The 25,917-nt window shown below is 41.0% G+C and overlaps 1 protein-coding gene across 4 annotated transcripts in view; it reads right to left on the bottom strand.

Moving 5' to 3' along the window:
* The window catches only part of cabin1 (calcineurin binding protein 1), a 678,888-nt gene that overhangs the window by 638,595 nt on the left and 14,376 nt on the right, over positions 1–25,917 (bottom strand). For 3 of the 4 annotated variants that reach the window (XM_068055415.1, XM_068055418.1, XM_068055416.1), the window contains exons 4-7: positions 24,475–24,609; positions 23,669–23,849; positions 18,264–18,393; positions 9,861–10,010 (exon numbers count right to left, since the gene is read on the bottom strand). In XM_068055415.1, coding sequence (XP_067911516.1) covers positions 9,861–10,010; positions 18,264–18,393; positions 23,669–23,849; positions 24,475–24,609 — 596 coding nt within the window. The remainder of the gene's footprint in view (positions 1–9,860; positions 10,011–18,263; positions 18,394–23,668; positions 23,850–24,474; positions 24,610–25,917) is intronic. The other variant, XM_068055419.1, reaches the window with a different exon arrangement.

Below are 25,917 nucleotides of genomic sequence, written 5' to 3'. Positions count from 1 at the left end.
TGTCGAAAGCCTTCTGAAAGTCCAAATAAGCCACATCCACTGGCTCCCCCTCATCAACTCTACTAGTTATATCCTCGAAGGATTCTAGTAGATCTGTCAAGCATGATTTCTCTTTTGTAAATCCATGCTAACTCTGCCCGATTCTACCACTGTTCTCTCAGTGGTAGACAATGAACCACGGCAACAGAATAAGGAAAGGTGACTGAAAGCTTGGTCAAAAAGAGGAGCTTTGATAAAGTTTGTAAGAGGTGAAGAGAAGAACAGAACCAGAGCGGTTTAGGGAGGTAGTTCCAGAAAGCAGAAGCAAGACCACTAAAAGCTCTACACCCAATATGAAACAAAAGGAAGGCGAACGCATAAAAGGCCAAAAATCATAGGCCCGAAGGGTGTGGGAAGACAGAAGGTTCTAAGAGGTGGCAGAACAGAGTGAAGCAAAGCCGTGGTGGGAATTGTTGACAGGAATTACTATTTTAAAAGCAATACGTTGAGGAACATGGAGTCAATGCAGCTCAGCAAGGACCGGAGCGCTGAGTGAGCAGGTCTTAGCGGAACCAAGGATACAGACAACTGACTTTTGGAGTTTAGGGAGGATGAGAGGCCACCAAGGAAACTGAGTCTGAAGGGAACAAAAGCATGGGTAATGCTCAGGGTGTAAAAGTGAAAGAACTGGGGGCAAAGGCCGGCAATACTGCACAGATTGGAAAAAAAGAGTGTCTTGGTGAAAATAGGATGGGAGGTTTGAAAGTTGGCTCTAGGTCAAAGAGAATGCCAAAGTTTTGCATTGTCTGGATTATCCTTAGTAGACAGTAAGGCGAGGGATGTAGTCAGTGTTTATGGTATGGGAAGAGTTTATAATCTGTGCTTAAAACATCAGCTTTGAAGTTTCTGATGTTCAGTTGGAGAGAATTTTCAACAAAAATAGCTCGATAGATAGCACAGAGATGGTTAGGGGATCAAAGGAACTGGTGCAGATGATATCGCCAAGAACAGAATGTAGATGAGGAAGAATATAACCCTGAGGAGACCGTATGAGACAAGAAACGTTGCTGGAGATGGATTGGGTACATTCAGACAAATAGAAATGGATTCATACAGGGCAATTCCCACAGAGCTGCACAATGAAGGCTCAGCAAAAGGTAAAGGATGATGTGGTCAACCATATCAAACACTGAAGCAAGGTCGAGAATATACGTGGCATGGTCAACAGTACAGTATGGTAACAAATATCCCGTCTCAACAGCCAGCCAACCAAAGCATGCTAGATCCATGATCTGCACATTTGGCTTCATCCAAGGGCTTTTGGGGGCTCCGTGATCATGAAAGGTATCACATAAATGCAAGTCCTTTTTTTTTAAAAAGGATTAGTATCGGAACTAACAATTGAGAAGAGATCTCTGCTGTGGGGATCGTGAAAGCCAAATACTGCTCAATGCTAGAAAGTCCAGGAATTATGGTTTGTAGTGCAATGACAGTATCATTGAAATCAATTTTGCTTCATTCTGCAACACTCTGGGAGACAGGGTACAAAAATATGTACAGAAATCTACAGGTCCAAGAAAAACACACACTATCCAGTTTCAGGTTTGCCCTCTGAGATGAATGACTTGATGTCCAGATAACCCATTTCCTAAATATATTTTGGACAGCCTCAGCATAGATGTTATCTGATGCATATTGCCCAGTTCAGCCAAATGTTGAGGCCAAAATATCCCCCCTATAGTAATGAGCACACTTGACAGAAGAATGGCAATGGGTCAATCCTGCTTGTTTTGAGTGAGAGTGACACCAACATCCAACAGCTTCTGTTCCAACCAAGCCAGAAAGCACATCCCCTGCTGCAGAATCCGACATAGACATTACACAGCAGTGAGCACTAGACATAACCCACCATCTTTAATTGCACCTTCAATCAAGAGAAAAATCTACACTCAGCTCAGGCCTGCATTTATCAAGAGATTGATTCCGAGAGTGTTCAACAGGTTTATTGTAACCTTTCCCCCCCACTAAAAGCCACCTTCCTTTTTCCCTTCTCTATCTGTCTCTTGTGTGTGTGAGCGTGCATGCGCGCGAGCGAATGAGTGAGTGGATGCGGTTGCAACAATTTTAGGACAAGGCATATTGATAAATAAACAACTGATTTTCTGTTTTTTAAAAAAAGCCTACAAGAAAACCTGTCGCTGCCTGTTTATTTAAAAAATAAAACACCAAGGGTCTAAACTCTAATACAAATACACTTGCTGCGGTCAAGTGGGGAGTTCAGCGGGAACCACCCACGTCACACCAAGTGACCGTAACAATCTTGTACACACTGCTGCCACAGCGTGCCAGTGGTTGTGGGAGTGAACGTTTAATGTGATGGATGGGGTGCCGATCAAGCGGGCTGCTGCGTCCAATAAGATCAGGACTGAACTTCTACATCAGCTCCACTTTCTTACCTTATCCCCATACCCCTTGGTACCCAAAAAAATCAACTGAGTATCCACAGCCTTCAGGAGTAGAGACCTCCAAAGATTCATAACCCTCAGTGATTTCTCCTCATCGGAGTACTAAATGACTGGCCCCTTATCCTCAAACTATGACTCCCTAGCTCTCAGGCTTTGGAAATAGCCTCTCTACCCTGTCAAGCCCTCTAAAGGTTTTATACATGTCAATGAGATCATCTCTCATTCTTCTAAACTCCATAAATATAGGTCCAATGCACTACATTTCTCCTCATAAGACAGCCATCTCATCCCAGGGAATCAATTTAATGAACCTTTGTGGCATCATCTCTAAGGCAAGTATATCCCCCTAAATGAGACCAAAACTACACAATACACCAGATGTGGTCTCACAAAAGCTCTATATAATTGCAGCAAGACTTTCTTACTCTTATGCTACAACCCCTTTGCAATAAAGGCTACCATATCATTTGCATTCCTAATTGCTTGCTGCGCCTGCATGTTAAGTTTCCACAATTCATGTACAAGGACTCTGAAAACCAACATTTATAAGTCTCTTACCTTTTAAAAAATATTCTGCTTTTCCATTCTTTCCACCAAAGTGAATGATTTCCACTTCTTCCTCACTCACTTAACCAGTCTATATCCCTTGACAGCCCCTTTGCATCCACCTCACAGCTTACTTTCCCACCTAGCTGTGTATCAGCAGCAAATTTGGATAGATTACACTCGAACCCTTCATTTAAGTTATTGATATAGACTGCAAATAGCTACGGTCCAAGCACAGAAACTTGATGCACCCCACTACTTAAATACTGCCATTGCAAAAACAACCTATTTATTCCTCCTCTTTTTTTCTGTCAGAGCAGCAATCCTCCATTGAAGCTAATGGATTACCCTAAATCCAGTGAGTCCTAATCTTGTGTAATAACCTCTTGTGTGGCACCTTATTGAATGTTTTCTGAAAATCCAAATATACTACATCCACTGGTTCCCCTTTATCTACCCTACTAGTTACACCCTCTAAAAGACTCTAATAGATTTGTCAAACACAATTCCTCTTTCATAAAATTGTGTTGACTCTGCTTAACGTTTATTAATTCATTCACAGGATGTGTGTTGCTGACAAGGCCAACATTTATTGTCCATCCCTTATTGCACAACTAAGTGGCTTACTAAGCCATTTCCGATAGTAGTTAAGAGTCAGTGCTGTGGTCTGGAGTCACACACAGGCCAAACTTGAAGAACAACTGGTTTCCTTCCCTCAAGGATTTTACTGAGCCAGATGGGCTTTTACAACAATCTGGTAGTTTCATGGTTACCATTACTGACACTAGCTTTCAATTCCAGGTTTATTTAATTGCTTAACTAAAATTAAATTCCCAAGCTGCCGTGGTAGAATTTAAACTCATGTCTTCAGATGATTAGTTTAGGCCGCTGGATTACTAATCCAGGAACATAATCAGTAGGCTACTGTTTCTTCAAACATATTGTGATTTTCCAATTGCCCTGTTCCCACTGACTTAATAATGAATTCGAGCATTTTCTCGATGACTGAGTCAGACTAATTAGCCTTTGGTTCCCTGTTTTATCTCCCTCTTTTCTTGAACAGTGGGGTTACATTTTCTCCCTTCCAATCCATGGGGGCTGTTCTAAAATCTAGGGAATTCTGGAAGGACAAAACCATTCATCCACCATCTTTGCAGCCACCTCTTTTAAAACCCTAGGATGCAGACCATCAGGTCCAGGGGATTTCTCAGCTTTTAGTTCCATTAATTTCTCTAGTTCCATTAATTTCTCTAGTTCATTTGCTTTACTAATATTAATTATAGTTATTAACTCCGATTAGACGCTTGGTTCGCCACAATTTCCGGTATGTTCTTTATGTCTTCTACGGTGAAGACAGACATTATTTGTTTAACGCCTCTGCCATTTCCTTATTCACCATTATAATTCCTCCTGTCTCTGCCTGTAAGGGACACACATTTACTTTCACTAATCTCTTTTTTTAACTTACTTGTACAAGCTCTTGCAATCTTTTTTTCTTGCTAGTTTACTTCACTCTCATTCTATTTTCTCCCCCTATCGATTTCTTGGCCATCCTTTGCTGACTTAGAATCATAGAATGGTTACAGCGCAGGAGGCCATTCATCCCATTGTGTCTGTGCCGGCTCTCTGCAAGAGCAACTCACCTTGACCCATTCCTCCGCCTTTTAAAACCATCTCGGTCCTCAGGCCTACCACTCTTTTTGGCAGCATTGTAAGCTTCTTCTTTCAATCTAATACTATCCCTAACTTCTCTGGATAGCCCTGGTTGTACAACTTCCCCAATGGAGTTTTTATTCCTCAAAGAAATATATATTTCACACAATGAAACAGAGTGCTACCAAGAAATTTCAGGTATTTTTTAGCAGGGCTAGCAGAAAGATAGTTATGAAGATTCCAGAAAGAAAGTTAAAAGTTTTAAAGAATTTTTGATACAGATCTGCAAAAAGCAAACTTTTTAAAGAGTGAAAGTTTAAGCGATGCTTAAGAGTAGAAGATTAAGGAATGTTCAGAATTTAATGGAATAAAGTTCTAATTTGTCAAGTGTATCATGGCTGTTGTCAAGATTAAAATTTTAAGCCTCTGAATCACCAAAAGTAATAATACAGAGAAATAATGTTCAAAGTCAGTTATAGGAAGAGAAGACAACCAAAAGAGGATCAGCAGCCATTGAGCTGCCAATGGCATCCCAGAGAAAAGCAGAATCACCCAATGTTACAGCAACCAGCCTACTAAGAGGACATGGTTATATAAAATACTTACTGCAATTCTCAATGCTTAACCTTGCAATGTTTAGAGCTTCATCATGGAGATTGTTAAATAAAGTAGTTTCAGTTGATGCATCTTTTTTGTCTGTAATGGCTGGTAAGGAGGCAGATTGCAATCAGTGTTGTACTTAGGTTGGCTTGTGCATGATTAATTTGAACTGCATAGCGAGGGGCTTCAGTTCTGTTTGCCATCTACTTTTCAGCCATGTTCTTATATACATCCAAAGATTTCGACATAGGAATATGCATTCAGTTCAGATAGACGTCAACCTCTTCAATCCACAAAGACTCCAGGCTTGCAAAAAGATCAAAGAACAGCTACGAAGTGAACTCTTGTTTGCCGACAACTGTGCTCTCATAACACATACTCCGGAGGACAGCCAGCTGCTTGTTGACCACTTTGTCCAAGCCTCAGAACACTTTGGCCTACACGAAGTCTGAAAACGACAGAGATCGTGTACCAACCTGCCCCTGGACACAAACTCCAAGACCCCACAGTCACAATCAATAATAAACCCTTTAACTCAGTTCAGAAGTTTTGCTATCTTGGCAGCATGTTGGATGATGAAATCGCTCATTACCTGGCAAAAGCACAGCATTCAGCAGGCTCACACAGGCTTTGGAGAGAGCATGGAGTCAAAACAAAGATCAAGTGGTTCTCACATCATTTCGCTATGGCTGTTGGACAACCTACCAGCATCACAAAGCAACTGGATGCATTCCACCTTCACTGTTTAAGATCTATTTGCACCATCAAGTGGCAGGTCGAAATCCCTAACACCAAGAGTATGCTCATCAGAGCTCAGTTTCGCTGGGTTGGCCATGTGGTTCACATGGAGGATTCCCACATACCAAAAGCAGCATTCTATAGCCAGCTGTGCATGAGAATCCACAACACAGAATGTCCCAAACTTAGATACAAAGACATTCTGAAAGGCAATCTCAGAGCCTGTAAGTTGGACCCCATTACATGGGGGGAAAACAACCATGTCCAGATCTAAATGGAGTAGTCTTGGTCATCAAGCGATCTCAACATTTGAGGAGGAGAGAGTCAGGTCCCTACAGAACAAGCAATAACGCCATAAAGCCAGTGCCTTCATCCACCCCTCCAACAGCGATATGTAATATCTGCAATTGGATCTGCAACTCAAGATTTGGTTTTACTTCACGAGATGACACCAACCTAGACGATGAACAACCCATCTCCTTGATGAACACTCATCTGTCAAAGCGACGGGAGAATCCATCAAAGTATGAGAGGGTCCAAAGTCAAAATAATTCAAGCATCTTCTGGACCTTAGACAAACGGGTCCTAAATCTAACATTCACATCTATGTGTAAACATTAAGAAATGGGGAAGAGACTGCTCCAATACCCTTTAGTGTTTGCAGGTTAAATACTGGAATTTAGATAATATATTCCTTACATAATGGACAGGCGTTAGTGATCAACCATCTTACAATGTGCGATGAATAAGAGTTCAGCAGATGCAGTGAGCCTGCTGACTTTGGTCCATTTTGGCAAAAGTCCCTTATATCAGTGGTCGTGTGAAACTCAACTTCCTTTTTTTGGAAATCAGAAGAGATGGGGCATCCCTGAATCTAAAAGAACACTGAAAACTTTTAATGAACAGGAACTGAGAGACTAGTGGCAAAAAGAGACAACACTCACTATTCTAATCTACAGCTTCTGCAGGAAGTCACAGGATGATCATGGTTCTTGCAGCAAGGAATGTGATTGCTAACTTGAGGAAAACTAACGACACTCAAGTTCCAGACCACAGCTTATACAGGATATGCAGGACAGATGTTATGTGTGGCATTGACTGAACTATCATCAAAATGTCATCAGGAGAGCATGTAGAACATAGTTTCCCAGAATAAACCCAGGCATGGATGCTGAATGAAGCAACGGGTAGAGGCAATGGCTGGTGAATTTTCAACAAGTTTAGAAACATACCAGAAACTTTATCAAGGACTGTGTCGCAGCAATAATCAGGGACTATACTAATGGCAAACCTACAATTTTTGCCAGAAGGTTGAAGAATATCCTAAGAGCAGCTCTGAAGACAATGCTATCAGCAGAGTCTGATCCCCGACCTATAACCATGTGCAACACAGTGGAATGCCACATGCAGCATCACCCAAAGCTTGCGACATTAAAATGGCATTTCGTGGGAGTCTTTTTACAAGAACACAAGAAATAGGAGCACGAGTAGACCACAGGGCTCATCGAGCCGACTCTGCCATTCAAAACGATCATGGCTGATCTTCGGATTCAACTCCATTTTCCCGCATGCTCGCCATATCCCTTGATTCCCTGAGACACCAAAAATCTCTCTATACCAGCCTTAAATATATTCAATAATGGAGCATCCACAACCCTCTGGGGTAGAGAATTCCAAAGATTCACAACCCTTCGAGTGAAGTAATTTCTCCTCATCCCAGTCCTAAATGATCGGCCCGTATCCTGAGACGATGGCCCTGTGTTTGAGATTCCCCGACCAGCGGAAATAATCTCAGTGTCTACCCTATCCAGCCCCTTCAGAATCTTGTACATTACAATGAAATCACCTCTCATTCTTCTAAACTCCAAAGAATACAGGCCCAATTTACTTAGTGTCTCATCATAGGACAACCCTCTCATCCCAGGGACCAATCTAGTGAACCTTCACTGCACTGCCTCCAATACAAGGATATCCTTTCTTAAATGTGGAGACCGAAATTGCACACAGTACTCTAGATGTGGTCTCACCAAAATCCTGTACAACTGCAGCAATACTTCCTTATCCTGTACTTCAATCCCCTTGCAATAAAGGCCAACGTCATTTGCCTTCCCAATTGCTTGCTGTACCTGCATGTTAGCTTTCTGCAACCCTTATACAAGTACACACAAGTCTCTGAACATCGACACTTAAAAGTTTCACACCTTTTAAAACGTATTCTGCTTTTCTATTCTTATGACCAAAGTGCATAACCTCACACTTCCCTATATTATACTCCATTTGCCATCTTGTTTCCCACTCACTTAACCAGCCTATATCTCTTTGCAGCCTGTGTCCTCCCCACAGCTTACCTTTCCATCATCAGCAAACTTAGATACATTACTTTCTGTCGCTTCATCTAAGTCATTAATATAGTTTGTAAATAGCTGAGGCCCCAGCACTGATCCTTGCGGCACTCCACTATATACTGCCTGTCAACTTGAAAATGCCTTGTTTGTGCCCACGCATTGCTTTCCATCTGTTCACCAATCATCTATCCATGCTAATATATTATCCCCAACTCCATGAGCCCTTATCGTTCAATTAACCTTTCGTGCGGCACTTTATCAAATGCCTTTTTAGAAATCCAGGTATACCACATCTACTGGTTCCCTTTTATCTACATTACTAGTTACATCCTCAAAAAACACTAATAAATTTGGCAAACAGGATTTCCCTTTAGTAAAACCATGTTGACTTGTTCTAATCATACTGTGCTCATCGAAGTGCATTAAGACTTCCTTAATAATAGATTCCAACAATTTCCCAATGCCTGATGTTAGGCTAACTGGCCTGTAGTTCCCTGTTTTGTCTCTCCCTCCTTTCTTGAAAAGCAGTGAGACATTTGACAACTTCCAATCTGATGGGACTGTTCCCGAATCTCAGGAATTTTGGAAAATCATAACTAGCGCATCCACTATATCTGCATCTATCTCTTTCAGAAGCCGAGGATGTAGGCCATCAGGTCCTGGAGATTTGTCAGATTTTAGTCCCTTACGTTTCTCCAATACTTTTTCTCTGCTTATATGAATTTCTTTAATTTCCCCACTCTTTTTAGCCCCTAGGTTATTGTCTATTTCTGGTATGGAACTTGTGTCTTCTACTGTGAAGACAGATACAAAACATTTGTTCAATTCCTCTGCCATTTCCTCATTCCCCATGATAATTTCTCCTGTCTCTTCATCCAAGGAACCAAAGTTTACTTCCTTTTGATATACCTATAAAAGCTCTTACAAGCTGTTTTTGCGTTACTGGCTAGTTTACTCTCATATTCTATTTTTTCCTTTTTTATCAAGTTTTTGGTGTCCGTTTACTGGTCTGTTAAACACTCCCAATCCTCAGGCTTGCTACTCTTTTCTGCAACATTGTAAGCCTTTTCTTATAATCTATTATCCTTAACTTTCTGAGTGAGCCAAGGATGGGTCTTTATGGCTGAGTTTTTGTTTTCCTAGAATAAATGCAGAATTGGATTAAGAGGAAGCTCAATAAAAAAAAACTGCTTACCTTCCTAAAACTCTTAATGAATTCTATCCAGTTCATTTACAAAATACTACACAGTTATGGCACAGGCACCTCAATTACAGAAATCTGGGTTAATGTTAATAAAGGGTGTCAGAAAAGTATCGAATCAGTTCAAGTCATTACAAAAGCTGTGGCAAGATTTGTTCTCATTTTATCTAGCTTCACGATTGCAGAATAGCAGACTATTTACTTCTTTGGTGGTCAAGGAACATGTATATAAACATTCTTTCCCCCATTCACATCCATCAATCTGATACAGTATGGTAGGCCCCCAGGAGACCAAATATACATTTCACAAACAGACTGCTGACCATTACATACGTGAAATGAGAGATTGGTTGTGTTAACTGAAGGTCTGGTTCCTCCTCTTGTATTGCCAATGCCTGTTTCTTCCTACGCAGCTCCAGAGCTTCCTCAATAACAGCTTTAGCCTCTGCTGGATCCACATCCAATGCGTGAATGGACATGTCGCTAAACAGAAAAAGATAAATAGACCAAAGCAAACTTAAGAGTGGAAGATAATAGCTATAACAGCACAAGATGATTTTTAATCCTGCTCTGTTACATTTTGTTGTAAGAACAGTGAGGAAGAGAAAAAGGCCACCTGACCCCAATTCAACGAAGCTTACTCACTTTATCATGGAGCCTCGCCTCCTGGGAGTGCATATCAGGAAATCGTATGCATTACACCTGTAATTTTCAATCCAACTGCAGAATTTACCCTCATTCTCAGTTCAATCTTTTTCTAGAAATCTATCCAAACCTATTCATTTATGCATCGGGACTGGAACACATTAAGTGCAGTACAAAGGGAGTGCTGCATTGTCAGAAGTACTGTTCTTTGGATGAGGCATTAAAACATTCCAATGAGCCAATGCATTATGAAAATTAATCAATGTCCTCGACAACATTCCTCCTTCAACCATAATCACCAGATTAACAGGTCATTCACCCTCTTGCGGTTTATGGAGCCTTGCATGTACAAACTGGTTTCCGCAAACACCAACACAACTTGTTTGCTCCAATTATCTTTATTTGTAACTCTACCACTTAATTGCCCTTTGGGGGATAGATAAACCTTTCTTACTCCAGATTTCCTCTTTTTTAACCTCTGTTCTCTGATATTCAAAACTCTTTACTACATTGAACAATTTGCATGCATCAATTTAGTCTGTTCCTTTACATGGCAGAACACATGCTATCTTTTAGATGGGCCTCTTTGAGCCATTACCACCACAAAGTTTGTTAACTCAAATACAAATAGCACCATTGTGTAATTTTGAGAAGGAAAGATATTTGAGAGAGTGGGACACTTTATATTTGGACTCATAAACCACAATTATTTTTCAATACACATTAATGTTTAGGAAAATAAACAAAGCTCCACTGCATACATGGCTAATGATATTGTCAAAGCTTGGCGGAAGTTCATCATCAAAGCAAAAAATGGGTTCTAACTTTAGATTTCTACTGTTAGAGCACTTGAGAAGTAAATGACAGCTTTTGAGAAACAGTCCTCCTCAAGTTTTGAACAGAATGATGCTTCTAAGAAACTTTGAAAACCTGCTGATCTGAAAGCAGTTTCAACAAGTTGATGTTTTAAAAGAATATTTATGCTGTAATGTAAATGATTGTGTAGTGCTCTGGAGAATGGATATGTAATATGTGCAGTTATTGCTTTTTTGTAAATTTCAACGCCTAATTTGTACATAAATATTCTAATTCTTACTCATCGCTTTCCCAAAGAGGACAAGCCCAACTTCCGCAGCCCCATCTTCACTACTTAAATGATTGATACCCCAAATTATCTTAGTTATTCTCAGCCAAGCACATTAATATCCTTCCAACAATCAGCTGACTAGAACTGCATAGAATATTCAACTCTGTTTTCTAACCCATTGAAGATTACTGCAGCTACATATCCCAAAGTGAAGGCCAAAATAAAAGCAATGCCAGGCGCCAGTGCCACAACCATAAGAGTGGTCAGTAAAGTGCTGAGCAACATTTAACATAAACCAAGTCAGATGAAAGGTCACAGACCTGAAATGTTAACTCTGTTTCTCTCTCTCCAAGATGCTGTCAGACCTGCTTCCAGCAATTTGTTTTTTTTTTATTTCAGATTTCCAGCATCCACAGTATTTTGCTTTTATTTAACATAGCCAGTTGGATTTTTTTTAAATTTAAGCAGTCGAGTTCCCAGCTCAAATTAAAGTCCTAGTCCAAGGTTGCTCATGACCGTCCCACATCTTCTCTATGATACTGCCCGCAGTATCCTCATATAATAGCTCCAATGTTGTAGGAATTACATAGATATGAAAATCATTGCAGAGATAAAGAGGATAGAGAGAAAAGAAAAGGGAAAGTGAAAAGTAAGAGAAAAACAAGTGAGGGATTGCAATGGAACAACTAAATCAAATAGTTTTGTTCAAATCTATAATCAAGAGCAATAATTTGCACAACTGACCAAGGATGAGCTGCGATAGACCCTCTGTGCCCCTACCATCATTATGTTAGTGGTTCCACCTTTGCCAGGCACAGTCAATAGTCATCTCTGTAAAGGCAATTTAAGAGGCACTGACATCACAATATAGATCTACATGACTGAAGCCTAACTAGAAGGTCCATCAAAGGCAGTTTATAGAATTCAAAAGAAGATAAAACAGGAACGTGTGAATACAAATCTGCAAAGAGAACAGATTTAGAATGATGCCGTCTTCACTGACACTATATCTAACCCTATACAAATTGGTAGACTCACTCTAAAATATTAGTAATGTGATCACAATGTGGCAGGCCAAAGCCGTCTTTCAATCTAAGCTGTTGCTGCTGGGGAAGGGTTTAAACTAATTTGGCTGAGGAAGGGGCATCTGGTGCATCCCTTTCTCTCAAATGGCGGTGAGAGTTTGAAACACACTGGAGATGGATGTAAAGTGACTCAAAGTGCTTATACCAAGGTGTTCAGGAGGACTGGAAGAGAGAAATTGCATTAGAATAAAGAGTATTTCAGAAATAGAAGGGATCAGACAGGGGTGAAATGCGAGGCAGAATAAAATTGGTTTATAGTGCATGTGCATAAATGTCCAGAGCTTAGCAAATAAGGTTGATAAGCTGCAGGTACAAGTTACCATAGAGGACTATGATATTGTGGCACTAACAGACACCTGGCTCAAGCAAGTGGAGGGTTGGGAACTTTATTCCTGGGTGCAAGGTACTCAAGAAAAATTAGGAAATTAGGAGGTGGAAGTGCAGCAGTTTAGACCAAAGATACAGTTACACACCAGAAAGGATTGATGAAGTTGAGGACTATGAGGAAAAGAGGCAAATTGACTATTTTTAGCCATACTTTTAACCAGCATGCTTTGAGGAAAATGCAAAGCTGGGAGCAGTGCTGGTTGTTTCTCCTTTAAGAAGTTACTGAACTGAGACATTTTCAGACAGCAATATCAGAAGGCAGTGAGGCCGTGTAGTTGGCCTTGGAGGCTCTGTTACTGAAATCAAGAACAGCTTCTGATAAAAAGTTTGGAGTTTCGTATCTGGAAGATCATCAACTCAGTCGCTTGAGTCAGCGATCAAAGGAACGTCTACTTGTAGATTCGGGCGAAATGGAAAATTACTGGGAAGGACTTTAACTGTATAAAAAACGGTGACTCTTAAATTTTGGTACTGAAATCGTGAAGGAGGGAACCTGACCGGTCATTAGGAGATCTACAGTCAACAGAAGCTAGCCACTTCAGCTCAGGGTGATTGTTTAACCAGTTACTTATAACATATTTGAGCATTGTATCACTAGATATTGTTGGAGCATTCTATTGCTAGGGAAAGAGCAGTAAAGGAATTGTGTTGGAGTTAAAATCTACAATCATGTGTTCAAATCATGTCATTAAACATGAACCTTTGGATGAGTCATTATTTTATTCTCTTATAATTCTTGGGTGAAAACAAACTACAAGCCTGGGTATTAAGAGGCTTATAGGGGTCAAAGGCAGAAACTATTTTGTTAGAATTAACAGAGGAGCTTTTATACTACTGGGTGTACACTATACGCCAACAAATTGTGAGGGGGAGATAGAGGAGCAAATTTGCAGGAAGATTACAGAAAGAGACAAAAACTACAAAGTTGTGACAAAGGAGGAGCTTCAATTATCCTAATATAGACCAGAAAAATACGGTGTAAAAGGCAAAGAGAGGGAAGAATTCCTGAAATGCGTGCAAGAGAACTTGATTGATCAGCATGCTTGCAGCCGAAGAAAGGAAGCAATGTTGGGTCTGGTGTTGGAGAATGAAGTGGGGCAAGTGAAGTGTGTTTCAGTGGGAGAGCATTTGGGGAACAGTGATCACAATATCACTGTGTTTATAATAGGTATGGAAAAGACCCAAGTAAAAAAAAGTGAAAATACTCAACTGGAAGAGGGTCAATTTCATTGAGTTGAAAAGGGACCTGGTTCAGGTGGATTGGAATTAAACATGGGCAGGTAAAATTGTAAATAACCAATGGGAAGTCTTTAAAGAGGAGATACTTTGGGTACAAACTAGACATTTCCCAAGAAGGGAAAAGGAATAAAATCCAAAGCTCAAGGTCCCTGCAAAACAAAAGATGAAAATGAAACAGAAAAAGGTTTAAGTTAAAGATCTGGTTCATAATTGAGTACGGAATCAAACTAAATATAGAAAGTACAGGGGAAAGAGTGGTAAAATGAATGTATGTAGATAAGCAGGTAACATAAAAGGCAACTCAAAAATCTTTTACAAATAGTAAAACGGTACTTAAAAGGACAAAGCCAATTAGAACCAAAAATGAAATCATCTTGTGGGGCATAGGACATGCCTGAGATACCAAAGATGATCTCGCCTATGTCACAGGAAAGGAATCAGTAGTATATTGGATAGGGTAAAAATAGATAGAGAAGGCACTTAAAAGGTTGATAGCATTCAAAGAAAAAAAGTCACCCAATCCAGATGGGATGCATTCTAATATAAAAGCAAAATACTGCACATGCTGGAAATCTGAAATAAAAACAAGAAATGCTGGAAATACTCAGCAGGTCTGGCAGCATCTGTGGAGAGAGCAGAGTTAACATTTCAGGTCAGTGACCCTTCATCAGACCCTACATCAGAATGGGATGCATTCTAGTTTCCTGAGGAAAGTAAGGGTGGAAACTGCAAAGGCTGTGGCCACAGTCATCCAATCCTTCTTGGATATGGGGGTGCTGTCGAGGCCTAGAGGATTACAGATGTTACACCCCTGTTTAAAAAGGGAGAGGGATAAACCCAGCAACTACAGGTCAGTTTAACATCAGCGGTGGGGAAACTTTTAGACACAATAATCCGGGACAAAATTAACTGGCACCTGAAAGACTGTGTGAATAAATGAAAGTCACCACGGATGTTAAAGCCAAATTGTGCTTGATTAACTTGACTGAGTTCTTAAATGAAGTTATGACGGAAATCACACCTGCCAAATGGAAACATATTAATTCCGTCATATGGAACACTATTTGAACTTTTACTGGCCATTGAACATAACTTGTTTAAAAAGACCACAGAGCTGAATGGCTGGAACATGGCTGTACTTTTGCATTCTGAAAGACAGTTGCACAGAAAGACAATGGGAGCGCTCCCTGATTCAATTAGCCAGATGGGTTTTGTCAATAATGATGATCAAAAGACATTGAAAGTCATTGTCTGTGTAAGAGCCAGCACTTCACTACCACCCCCCCCCTAGAATGTGTCTAGTAAGCTTTGATGAATAAATAATCCCCGCAGGCGATGCTGTTTCAAACAAAGAGCTGGTCACATGACTAACCTGCTGGCCAACCTGGGAATTGATTGAACTGTGTCTCACAGAAAGATTTGGCAGACTGGAATTGAACTTCAAGAAGTACCGTGCTCTCTCTGTCTCACGCAAAGTTCTAGGGACCCACAGAAGCAACTTATGCCTCAAGACAGAAGACCTCTGCAGCCTTCTGGTACCAGCACAAGAGGTTTGAAAGTGTGCACTGGGCCCCAACGAGAACTGCAAGACTTAACTCCAATCAAGGTCTTCACATCCAAACCAAAAACAGTAACTGAATTCCATCTACTACTTCAAACCTCCCTCCCTTAATTCTTTCTCCTCGTCTGTATATTTTTGTGTCCATCGCGTATGCATGCTAGCGTGGCTGCATTGCAGATTTTTAGTAACTTTAACTGAGTTAGAGTGTTCAGGTTAATAAACTTGCACCTTTCCTGTTTAAACCTGAGAAAGCCTGTCTGATTGGTTCCTTTACAATTACAATTAGACAGCACTGAGTAAGGACTCACTGAGGTGAAGCTAAAAACACGGTTTTAAAAAGTTAAACCCTGTTACGACCAAACCAGGAAAAAGGGCCAGAGGGGAGCTGGAGACCCCTTCCTCACCCGGTCGTTGCAAAGTAATGAAGAGCATTGATGAGGATCATGCAGCTGATGTGTAAATAGACTTTTAAAAGGCATTTGACAAAGTACCACATAATAGACTCATTGCAAAATTAAAACCCATGGGATTAAAGGGGCTGTGGGTGCATGGATGCGAAATTGGCTGAGGGACCAAAAACAGAGAATGGTTGTTTTTCAGATGGAGGGAAGTATGCAGTGGTGCCCCCAGGATTTAGTGTTAGGACCACTGCTCTTTTCAAAATATATTACTGACTTGAGTATACAGTGCATAATTTCAAAGTTTGCAGATGACACGAAACTCAAATACTATAACAGTGAGGTAAAGGATAGTAATAGACTTCAGGAATTCATAGGCAGACTGCTGAAATGGACAGATGAAATTTAAGAAATATGAAGTGAATTATTTTGGTAGGAAAAACAAGAAAAGGCAATGTAAGCGGAAAGGTATAATTTTAAAGAGGGTGCAGGAAGAGAGGGACCTGGGGGTGTATGCACACAAGTTTATAAAGGTTCCAGGACAAGTTAAGGCGGCTGTTAAAAAAGCAAATGGGATCCTAGATTTTATAAATACTGGCAGAGTACAAAAGCAAGGAAGATATGCAAAACCTTTATAAAACACTGATTAAGTCCCAGCTGGAGTACTGTGCCAAATTCTGGGTACCGCACTTTAGGAAGGAAGTCAAAACCTTAGAGGTTGCTATCCTTAGAACAGACAAGGTTAAGGAGAGATTTGATAGAGGTGTTCGAAATTATGAAAGATTTTGGCACAGCAAACAAGGAGAAACTGTTTCACTGGCAGAAGGGTCAGTAACTGAAGAACATAGATTTAAGGTAATTGGTAAAAGAACCAGTGGGGAGATGAGGAAATAAATTTTACACAGCGAGTTGTTGTGATTTTGAATGCGCTGCCTGAAAGGGTGGTGGACGCAGATTCAATTGTCATTTTCGAAAAGGGAATTGGATAAATACTTGAAGGGAAATATTTAGCAAGGCTATGGGGAAAGAGCAGGGGATGAGGCCTAACTGAATAGCTGTTTCAAAAAGCAGGCACAGGCACAATGAGCTGAACAGCCTCCTTCCGCACTGTTGTCATTCTAGACAAAGCATTTCAGTGTAGTAACATTCGCACCACACAAGTGCAGGGCAATGATCATTTCCAACCACAAAGTATAACCACCTCCCCTCGACATTTAACACCATTACCATCACTGAAAACCCCACCATCAACATCCTGGGGCTCATCATTGACCAAAAGCGTAACTGAACCAACTACATAAATACTGCAGCTACAAGAGCAAGTCAGAGGCTGGGTATGCTGCAGCAAGTGATTCACCGCCTTACTTCCCTAAAGCCTTTCCACCATCTACAAGGCACAAGTCAGGAGTGTGATGCAATATGCTCCACTTGCCTGGATGAATGCAACTCTAATAACAATCAAAAGGTTCAACACCATCTAGGACAAAGCTGTCCGCTTGATTAGCACCCCATCTATCACCGGCGCATTGTGGCTACAGTGTGTACTATCTACAAGATGCACTGCAGCAACTCGCCAAGACTTCTTCAACAGCACCTCCCAAACATATGACATCTACCACCAAGAAGGTCAAAAGTAGCCGGCGAATGGGAACATCACCGCTTCCTAGTTCCCCTTCAAGTCACACACACCATCCTGACTTGGACCTATAGGATGCTTCCTTTGTCACTGGGTCAAAATCCTGGAACTCCCTATCCTCCTGTCTGCATCCATTTTGTCACTCATCTCCCAATTTCCCCCCTTCTTCTCACTATCCATTGTAGCCCTCTCCACACCCCTCACTATCATCTATCCCACTTTCACTACCATCTATTTTCCTTGACCTTCCTTTCTTCCCTCATTATCCTTTCACTCTATTATCATCCTTCCCATTGATTCTCCCCCTCCCTTTGCCATCCATTCTCATTCCTGCACTCTCATTTCCAGCCATTTGTTCCCTGTCTCTGTTTTGCCCCATCCTCACCATTTATTGTCCACTTCTCCTTTCACGCACAATTAGAGTGGTACACCTCAAGCACATGCTTGCTACTTGAAGTTATAAACTTTGATGATTTTTCAGCAAATACAGAATTCAGGTTCTTTACCATATCTACAGACACAAGACATTCAAGTCCATGGCTCTCAAAAGAATAATCAAAGCCTGAGCTCACTGCTGAAAATAGATCTACCATGGTACAGACTGCAATCTTCTCTGCCACTCCTAGCCAGAATAGAAAGAGACAAAATTACACAATCAAATTATATTAGAGCTGTACATTAGCAGATTAAAAACTTACCATTTCAAGAACATACGGAAGGAATCCTTTCTCAAACAAGGCTGTTCTTCGAAAATCTTCTCTTTCAAAACTAAGCCCTTGCTGTACCGACAATCCTTCTCCAAAGCTTTGCAAATATAATAAAGACAATCTGAAACAGGAGAGAAGATTAATGCGATTGTTTTTCTCATAATGCATGAAGTTTGCTTAATGAGCTGCCACTATCCATACATGCTTCAATATCTATAATAGTCAATTTAATTAACTTTAGAAACTGGCTTTAAAACCCATGTTAAATCTTATGCATAGGTCACACTGCATGTCTGTTTTGAATGACTTCTAAACCAAGCACACAAAGTATGCACCAGTCTGCATGAAGATCATAGCTGTGCAAATTATACATTTTATGTACAAGCTCCCCATGTAAAGCTCACAAAATTAAATTCTGGGATTTATTCTGCTGTTTTTCAGATACTTCCAACAATTATAAAATGCTCCTTTCAGTTCTATGCAAAATGCTACAATTGAGGCAGGAACAGCAGTTGACAACACAGAATAAGAGCAACATAAGTCATGCACGGTGCCAGAGTTTCACATGCAATCTGGGCGGAAACCAATTATGCAGCTTAAAATGGAATTTTGGGCGCAAGTGACTTACACATGTGACTACAATGCATCCAAGTCTGCTCGATCTTTTACATCTGTCCAAACGAATCACCATCCACAAAACTGGTCATGCCCCCGCCTATCAAACGCGAGTATTCTCCAATTGAGCTTGCTCAGGGCAGGGTTTCAACATTGTGCCCAGATTTGCATCTGGTCTTTGAATTCTAATTTTTTTTTTTAAACTTTTTTTTCCCAATTATCCTCGCTGAGACCTGCTCCGTATTATCAGTTCCTCTGAATGTATTTTTATGTCAAAGCATAAGTCACATTAACAATTGAAAAGCTACCATGATTATACATTCTTAAAAATGCTGCGCTTGATGTGCATGAATGTGGATTAAATTAGTTGAAACTTTTAATTTTAAGACTTAAGGAATTAACCGACTTGTGTGGGCTCAGCATCTCCTTCAGCCTCAACTGTACTAATTTATGAACAGGAACGTCCACCTTAAGTCTGAGTGTAATCTAAAGATTGGGAAGATATTTGGATGCAATTTAACATCTGCAAAATGGGCACATTTTTGGGTGCAACTTCCAGGTTGTGTCCAAGGAGGAATCTCCAGATCACAGTCTCAAAATATTTCTAGCAGAAAAGCGAGTAACATGGTTAAAACAGAAACAGGAAGAAATAAAGTAGTGGCACAGCACAGACATTATTGATAATGGCCCACGCTTTTACAGTCAGCAGCTAAGTGACAGCATTCGCCACTGACTAAGAAGTAGGCAGCCCACAAAGATTAGCAATTTTTGTTGCATGGATTTCACCTTTCACAAGGTTAATCTGATTTTGGCATCAATTATAGGGAATCTCCGGCATCCAGCAAGTGATGCCATCAAGCAGGCCAAGCATCCAATCACACAGAACAAAGAACAAAGAACAGTACAGCACAGGAACAGGCCATTCGGCCCTCCAGGCCTGCGCCGATCTTGATGCCTGCCTAAACTAAAACCTTCTGCACTTCCGGGGACCGTATCCCTCTATTCCCATCCTATTCATGTATTTGTCAAGATGCCTCTTAAACGTCATTATCGTACCTGCTTCCACCACCTCCCCCGGCAGCAAGTTCCAGGCACTCACCACCCTCTGTGTAAAGAACTTGCCTCGCACATCCCCTCTAAACTTTGCCCCTCTCACCTTAAACCTATGTCCCCTAGTAACTGACTCTTCCGCCCCAGGAAAAAGCTTCTGACTATCCACTCTGTCCATGCCGCTCATAACTTTGTAAACCTCTATCATGTCGCCCCTCCACCTCCGTCGTTCCAGTGAAAACAATCTGAGTTTATCCAACCTCTCCTCATAGCTAATGCCCTCCAGACCAGGCAACATCCTGGTAAACCTCTTCTGTACCCTCTCCAAAGCCTCCACGTCCTTCTGGTAGTGTGGCGACCAGAATTGCATGCAATATTCTAAGTGTGGCCTAACTAAAGTTCTGTACAGCTGCAGCATGACTTGCCTATTTTTATACTCTATGCCCCGACCGATGAAGGCAAGCATGCCGTATGCCTTCTTGACTACCTTATCCACCTGCGTTGCCACTTTCAGTGACCTGTGGACCTGTACTCCCAGATCCCTCTGCCTGTCAATACTCCTAAGGAAGTATTTTCAGACAACGAATCAGGAACTGAAATGCACTGATTGTCCTTCACTTTTTAATCATTTTACAGACAGCGAAATACACATGGGACTATATCAAAAACTTTTTAAAAATATATATATTAAAAACCTATGGAATTTATCAATTGAGAAATTTGACATTCCACAAACATAAAATTCATTTTTCAGGGCCAGAGAAGTTGTTCAGGAGTAGTTACTTAGTTTCTTTTGGGCCTCCTTATCTCGAGAGACAATGGATACGCGCCTGGAGGTGGTCAGTGGTTACTTAGTACACCATTACAAATCTAACTAACTTCATTCAACAAAGCTTTTTCCAAGGGTTTTATAGCAAGACTAATAGCATAAAAAGTGGGAGTTCACGCCAAAGCCAGTGATTTCTAACTTTTCCATTTGCAGTGACTTCAACAGCACACCCTGAATAGAAGCAGGGAATCACTGACAGCAACTTCTGAATTTCTGCATTTAACTGCATTCCCCAGAAGTTGCTATCAGCTTCACAGTTGTATTGACGGCAAACACTGACAGTTTCACCATCATTACAACCACAATGCCCAGTTCATTATAGATAATAAGGATTTAAAAAACACAATAGGTAGTCAGCTTCTTAAACCTGATCAGCACCCAACTTTCAGCTGCTTAACTATTACTTTTCTGTCTCAAATCATTTAGTATTCTCAGTATAGGATATTGATGACTAGTTACCTCAGAGCACAATGCAGACATCTATCAAGCCCAAAAAATTGATTACTTCCAAGATACATTTTCCAAATCATAACAAATTACTCATCCTGTAAGAATCAATCCAGGTATTTCTCTTCCTAAAGAAGAATATTTTAACAAATAATCTTCCAGTAAGTACTCTGATTTATAATACCAAAGACTCTAAAGACTGGGACAGAGGGCAGCCTGCATTAATTCCACAGAGCAGTGTGACTAACACCACACCACAAAGGGCCACACCTGAAACACAGTTAACTCTTTCCAGTCTCAAAGCTATTTAAACTAAAGACTCTCAATAAATGGATGAACTAACTCCGCTCATTCTTACACATACAAAAATTCACTGGGAGCCAGAGGTCTGCATTCAGGCAATCATTAGGGTTTAGTACAAATGCAACCTCAAAGCTTAGGTCTTGTTATTCTATAAGCAATACAAAATAAAAACATAGCTCCATTAAATCTAAATATCTCTTCCACTATCCATATAACTCAAGAGTTGCAGGAGGGAAACGCTAGGGTGAAAAGGAAGTTGGGGATGGGAGATCATCTCCAGTGAAAGAAATTGTAAATAAATCTGCAAAAGATCTCCTTAGCCCAAGTTCCAGTCCCCCAGGGAGCAAGCCAAAGAAGCAGCAACCAAGATCAGAAGTAATCCCAAAAATGGATAATGGAGCCAAGAGTGAGCAGATGGTGGTAAATCAAGCCGTGACAGCCAGCACGACAATGGCAGCAAATGGTCAGGTGCCAGAAGTGTTGGGAACAGTGGGGTGGAGGGTCACTTAGCAAAATAAAATTTTTTAATTAAAAAAAAATTCCAAAAAGCTTACTATATTCAAAATAACAAGTTGCTTCCCACAAAGCTTTTGTAGGCTGGAAATGACTTGGGAGGTCTCAGAAAGTAACTCAACAATAGTACCATTTACTGCAGAGCACTCAGGTCAAGTAAAATAAATAGAAAAACTGCAAAGCATGACTGAAATAGTGCAGCAGAAATGCGTCTGTAATAAAACAATGATAGAAAAAATACTGACTACAGGAAATGCAGCCCAGACAAGACTGGTGAAATATAAAAAGAACAAATGACTGAATTTAACAAAAACATTTCTACAATGGATAATTACAATAAATTTCATTTTTCCTGTTCCTCCTTCTCTCTTTGCACAAGCAAAGAGGGTTCATTGTACCGCTTTAAATATTTCCCCTTCTGGGTCACATTTTCTTCCCTGAAAGGTCTGATGCATCAATTCACAGGGCTTAGCAGTCAAGTACTTCTGCCAAGTGACCATTCTTTGTATGCAAGCCTAGACAGTCAATGTTAACTGGCAAATAGACCATGGATGTTACCACAATCAAAGTCCAAACCTGCCTTCTTTCTGACGTCCACACTTTATGGCAAGGGTCATTGCAGTCACCAGGATGGCATAGGATCCTGTTCACTAATGCCAATCAACAGTAATTTAAGTATCAAATATTGGTCTTACTGCACAAGGTGCAGCTGGCAATCCCATAGAGAACCATTCACCAGGAATTCAGGACATAAGAGGGCTACAAAGGGATATAGATAGGTTAAGTGAGTGGGCAAAGTCCTGGCAAATGGAGTATAATGTGGGAAAGTGGGAAATTGTCCACTTCAGCAGGATGAATAAAAAAGCATACTATCTAAATGGTGAGAGATTGCAGAGGTCTGAGATGCAGAGGGATCTGGGTGTCCTAGTGCATGAATCACAAAAGGTTAGTATGCAAGTACAGCATGTAATTAGGAAAGCTAATAGAATGTGATCTTTTATCGTGAGGGGAATTGAATACAAAAGTAGGGAGGTTATGCTTCAGCTGTACAGGGCATTGGTGAGACCACATCTGGAGTACTGTGTACAGTATTGGTCTCCTTATTTAAGGAAGGATGTAAATGCATTGGAGGCAGTACAGAGAAGGTTTACTAGATTAATACCTGGATTGGGCAGGCTGTCTTATGAGGAAAGACTGGACAGGCTATGCCTGTATCTGCTGGAATTTAGAAGAATAAGAGGCGATTTGATTGAAACATAAAAGATCCTGAGGGGTCTTGACAGGGTGGATATGGAAAGGATGTTTCCCCTTGTGGGGGATTCTATAACTAGGTGTCACTGTTTAAAAATAAGAGGTCGCCCATTTAAGACAGAGATGAGGAGAAATTGTTTCTCTCGGAGGGTCATGAGTCTTTGGAATTCTCTTCTTCAAAAGGCGGTGGAAGCAGAGTCTTTGAATATTTTTAGGGCAGAGGTAGACAGATTCTTGATAAGCAAGGGGGTGAAAAGTTATCGGGGGTAGGTGGAAATGGGGAGTAATCAGTTCAGCCATGAACTTATTGAATGGCGGAAAAGGCTCGAGGGGCCGAGTAGCCTACTCCTGCTCCTAATCCGTACGTTTGTATGACATTTCAACTTACTGGTGTAATCACTAAGCGTGTACAGCACGGTGATAAGATTGTCCAGACATGGCCAGTGATCGGCATTACACTTCAGTCCTTCTTCAAAGGCATGGCGGGCCAGTGGAACACGGATCAGTCTCAATGCCACTCTGCCTATTTTATACCATAGGTTCACATCCGTAGAATCCAACATCACAGCCTGTAAGAGAATCATTACAAATAAAGAGGCGGATTGAGGACTGCATGCACAGAGAATAAGCAAAATTCAGCTCCAGAGAAATAAAGATCCTGGTGCATGGTCCAATAAATGGCATTGGTTTCATATAAATCGGTGGTTCTCAAACTGCTAGGAATACCACTATGTTGAGACAAATGGCCTGTCCAAGTGGGATGCATGGAAGAGCCGATCTGTTGCAGCCTCCACACCCTGCACCAAGTCCCGCTCATCCATCATCCCTGTGCTCCCGCAAAGCACCACGAACAGTCTTGAAAGAGGAGCAAAGAGAAGTGTCACACATACAGGATAGCGCAGCGTGAGGGGACCAAGGAAAAAGCAGCAAGGGGAGGTGAGGGAAGGGCCATGTGAGGAATCAGAGAGAAGAGGAGCAAAAATGATATGTAAACTTTGTTGGCTTCTTTTAATTTGAAGACCAGCAAATACAGTTGGGAACGAGGGGCCATGGAAATGGTTTGGTGTTAGCTAACCTAAAAACTAAGACGGTTGCTGAAAGAAATCGAGCAACTTTTCAAAATGATTTCTTCACATCCATAGCTGAGTTCCTGCATAAGATGTTTTTCTTAAATAAATATATTTAGCTTCTCACCTCCAGGTAAAATTCCATAGCTGTACTTGGGTCATCTTTTTGGGATGCTAAACTGGCCAGGTTTTTATACGTAGAATACTTCAGCATCAATCCAGGGTGCTTTAAACCTTCATTCTCATCACCACATAGAACAGCCTAGAGCAACAAGTTAATTAGCATTACATGTGCACTTTCCATCAAAGGAACAGATGCTGTCAGCAAGCAGCCTGGACCTACTCTGAACTCTGCCACCTGCTAAGAGGTGTCTTTTGTTTTGTATCTAATTTCTACTAGTAACTTACAAAACACAGATTCAATCAAGTGTTTTGAACAACAAACCATGAGAGCAAAACGTGAGCAATTTGTCCATATCAGCAGAATTTGCATTTATATAGCAGCCTGAATGTAGAAACAAATTTAAAAAATCAATGCTGAGCCAAAGAGAGGATTAGGAGGGGTGACTATAGCTTGGCCAAGCAGTGGGTCTTAAAGGAGAGAGAGTTGGAAAGCTTTAGAGAGGGAACTTCAGATTGTAGGCCTAGTCAGCTGAAGGCATGGTCGCCAATGGGGTGGACAAAGGAAGGAGAGTGAACAGGTGGAAGAAAGCAGATAAGGGTTGTAGGGCGAGAGAAGGATGAGAACTTTGAATTTGAGCTGTTGGGGGACCAAAATCATATATAGGTCAGGAAGCACAGGGATGATGGGCGAGCAGTACTTGGTGCAGGATAGGATATGGACAGCAGAGTTTTGCATGAGCTGAATTTTATGGAATGTTAAGCATGGGAGGCTAGCCCAGACAACACTACAATACTCACATCCAGGAGGTGACAAAGACATGGTTAAGGGTTTCAGCAGTAAATGAGTATAGGTGAGCAATGTACAGAACTGGAAACTGGCAATCCTTGTGATAGAGAAGATATGGGGTTGGAGGATCAGTTCAGGATCAAACAGGAAACCATGGTGTGAACAGTCTGGTTTAACCTGCAGCAGTGGCCAAGGGAGAGAGGGGAAATCGGTAGAGAGGATAAGAGTTTGCGGTGGTGTGGGGTGGTGCCTGAAGATGATGGCTTCAGTCTTCCCGATGTATAACTGGAGGAAATTGCAGCTCATCCATGACTGGTTGCCCAAGAAGCAGTTTGACAATTGAAAGAGGTGGTGAAGAGGTAGAGCTGCATGTCATCAGCCTGCATGTGGCAATTGGCCAGTTCTGATGAAAAGTTACAGATCTAAAACGTTAATCTGTGGAGAGAGAAACAGATTTATGTCTGCTGAGAATTTCCAGCACCTTCTGTTTTTATTTCAGATTTCCAGCATCTGCAGTATTTTGCTTTTATTGTAGCAATTGGCCCTTTGTCAATGGATATGTCCCCAAGGAACACTAAATGTAAGAAAAACTGGAAGAGACAAAGGTTGGATCCGAGTGATTTCCAGAGGTAATGGCGTGGGACACGAAGAGAAGTCACT

This window comes from Heterodontus francisci, chromosome 23, assembly GCF_036365525.1.
Source record: "Heterodontus francisci isolate sHetFra1 chromosome 23, sHetFra1.hap1, whole genome shotgun sequence".
NCBI classification, from domain to species: Eukaryota; Metazoa; Chordata; class Chondrichthyes; order Heterodontiformes; family Heterodontidae; genus Heterodontus; species Heterodontus francisci.
The sequence above is the reverse complement of the archived record's forward strand: the minus strand, read 5'-3'. Positions and strand labels throughout refer to the sequence as shown.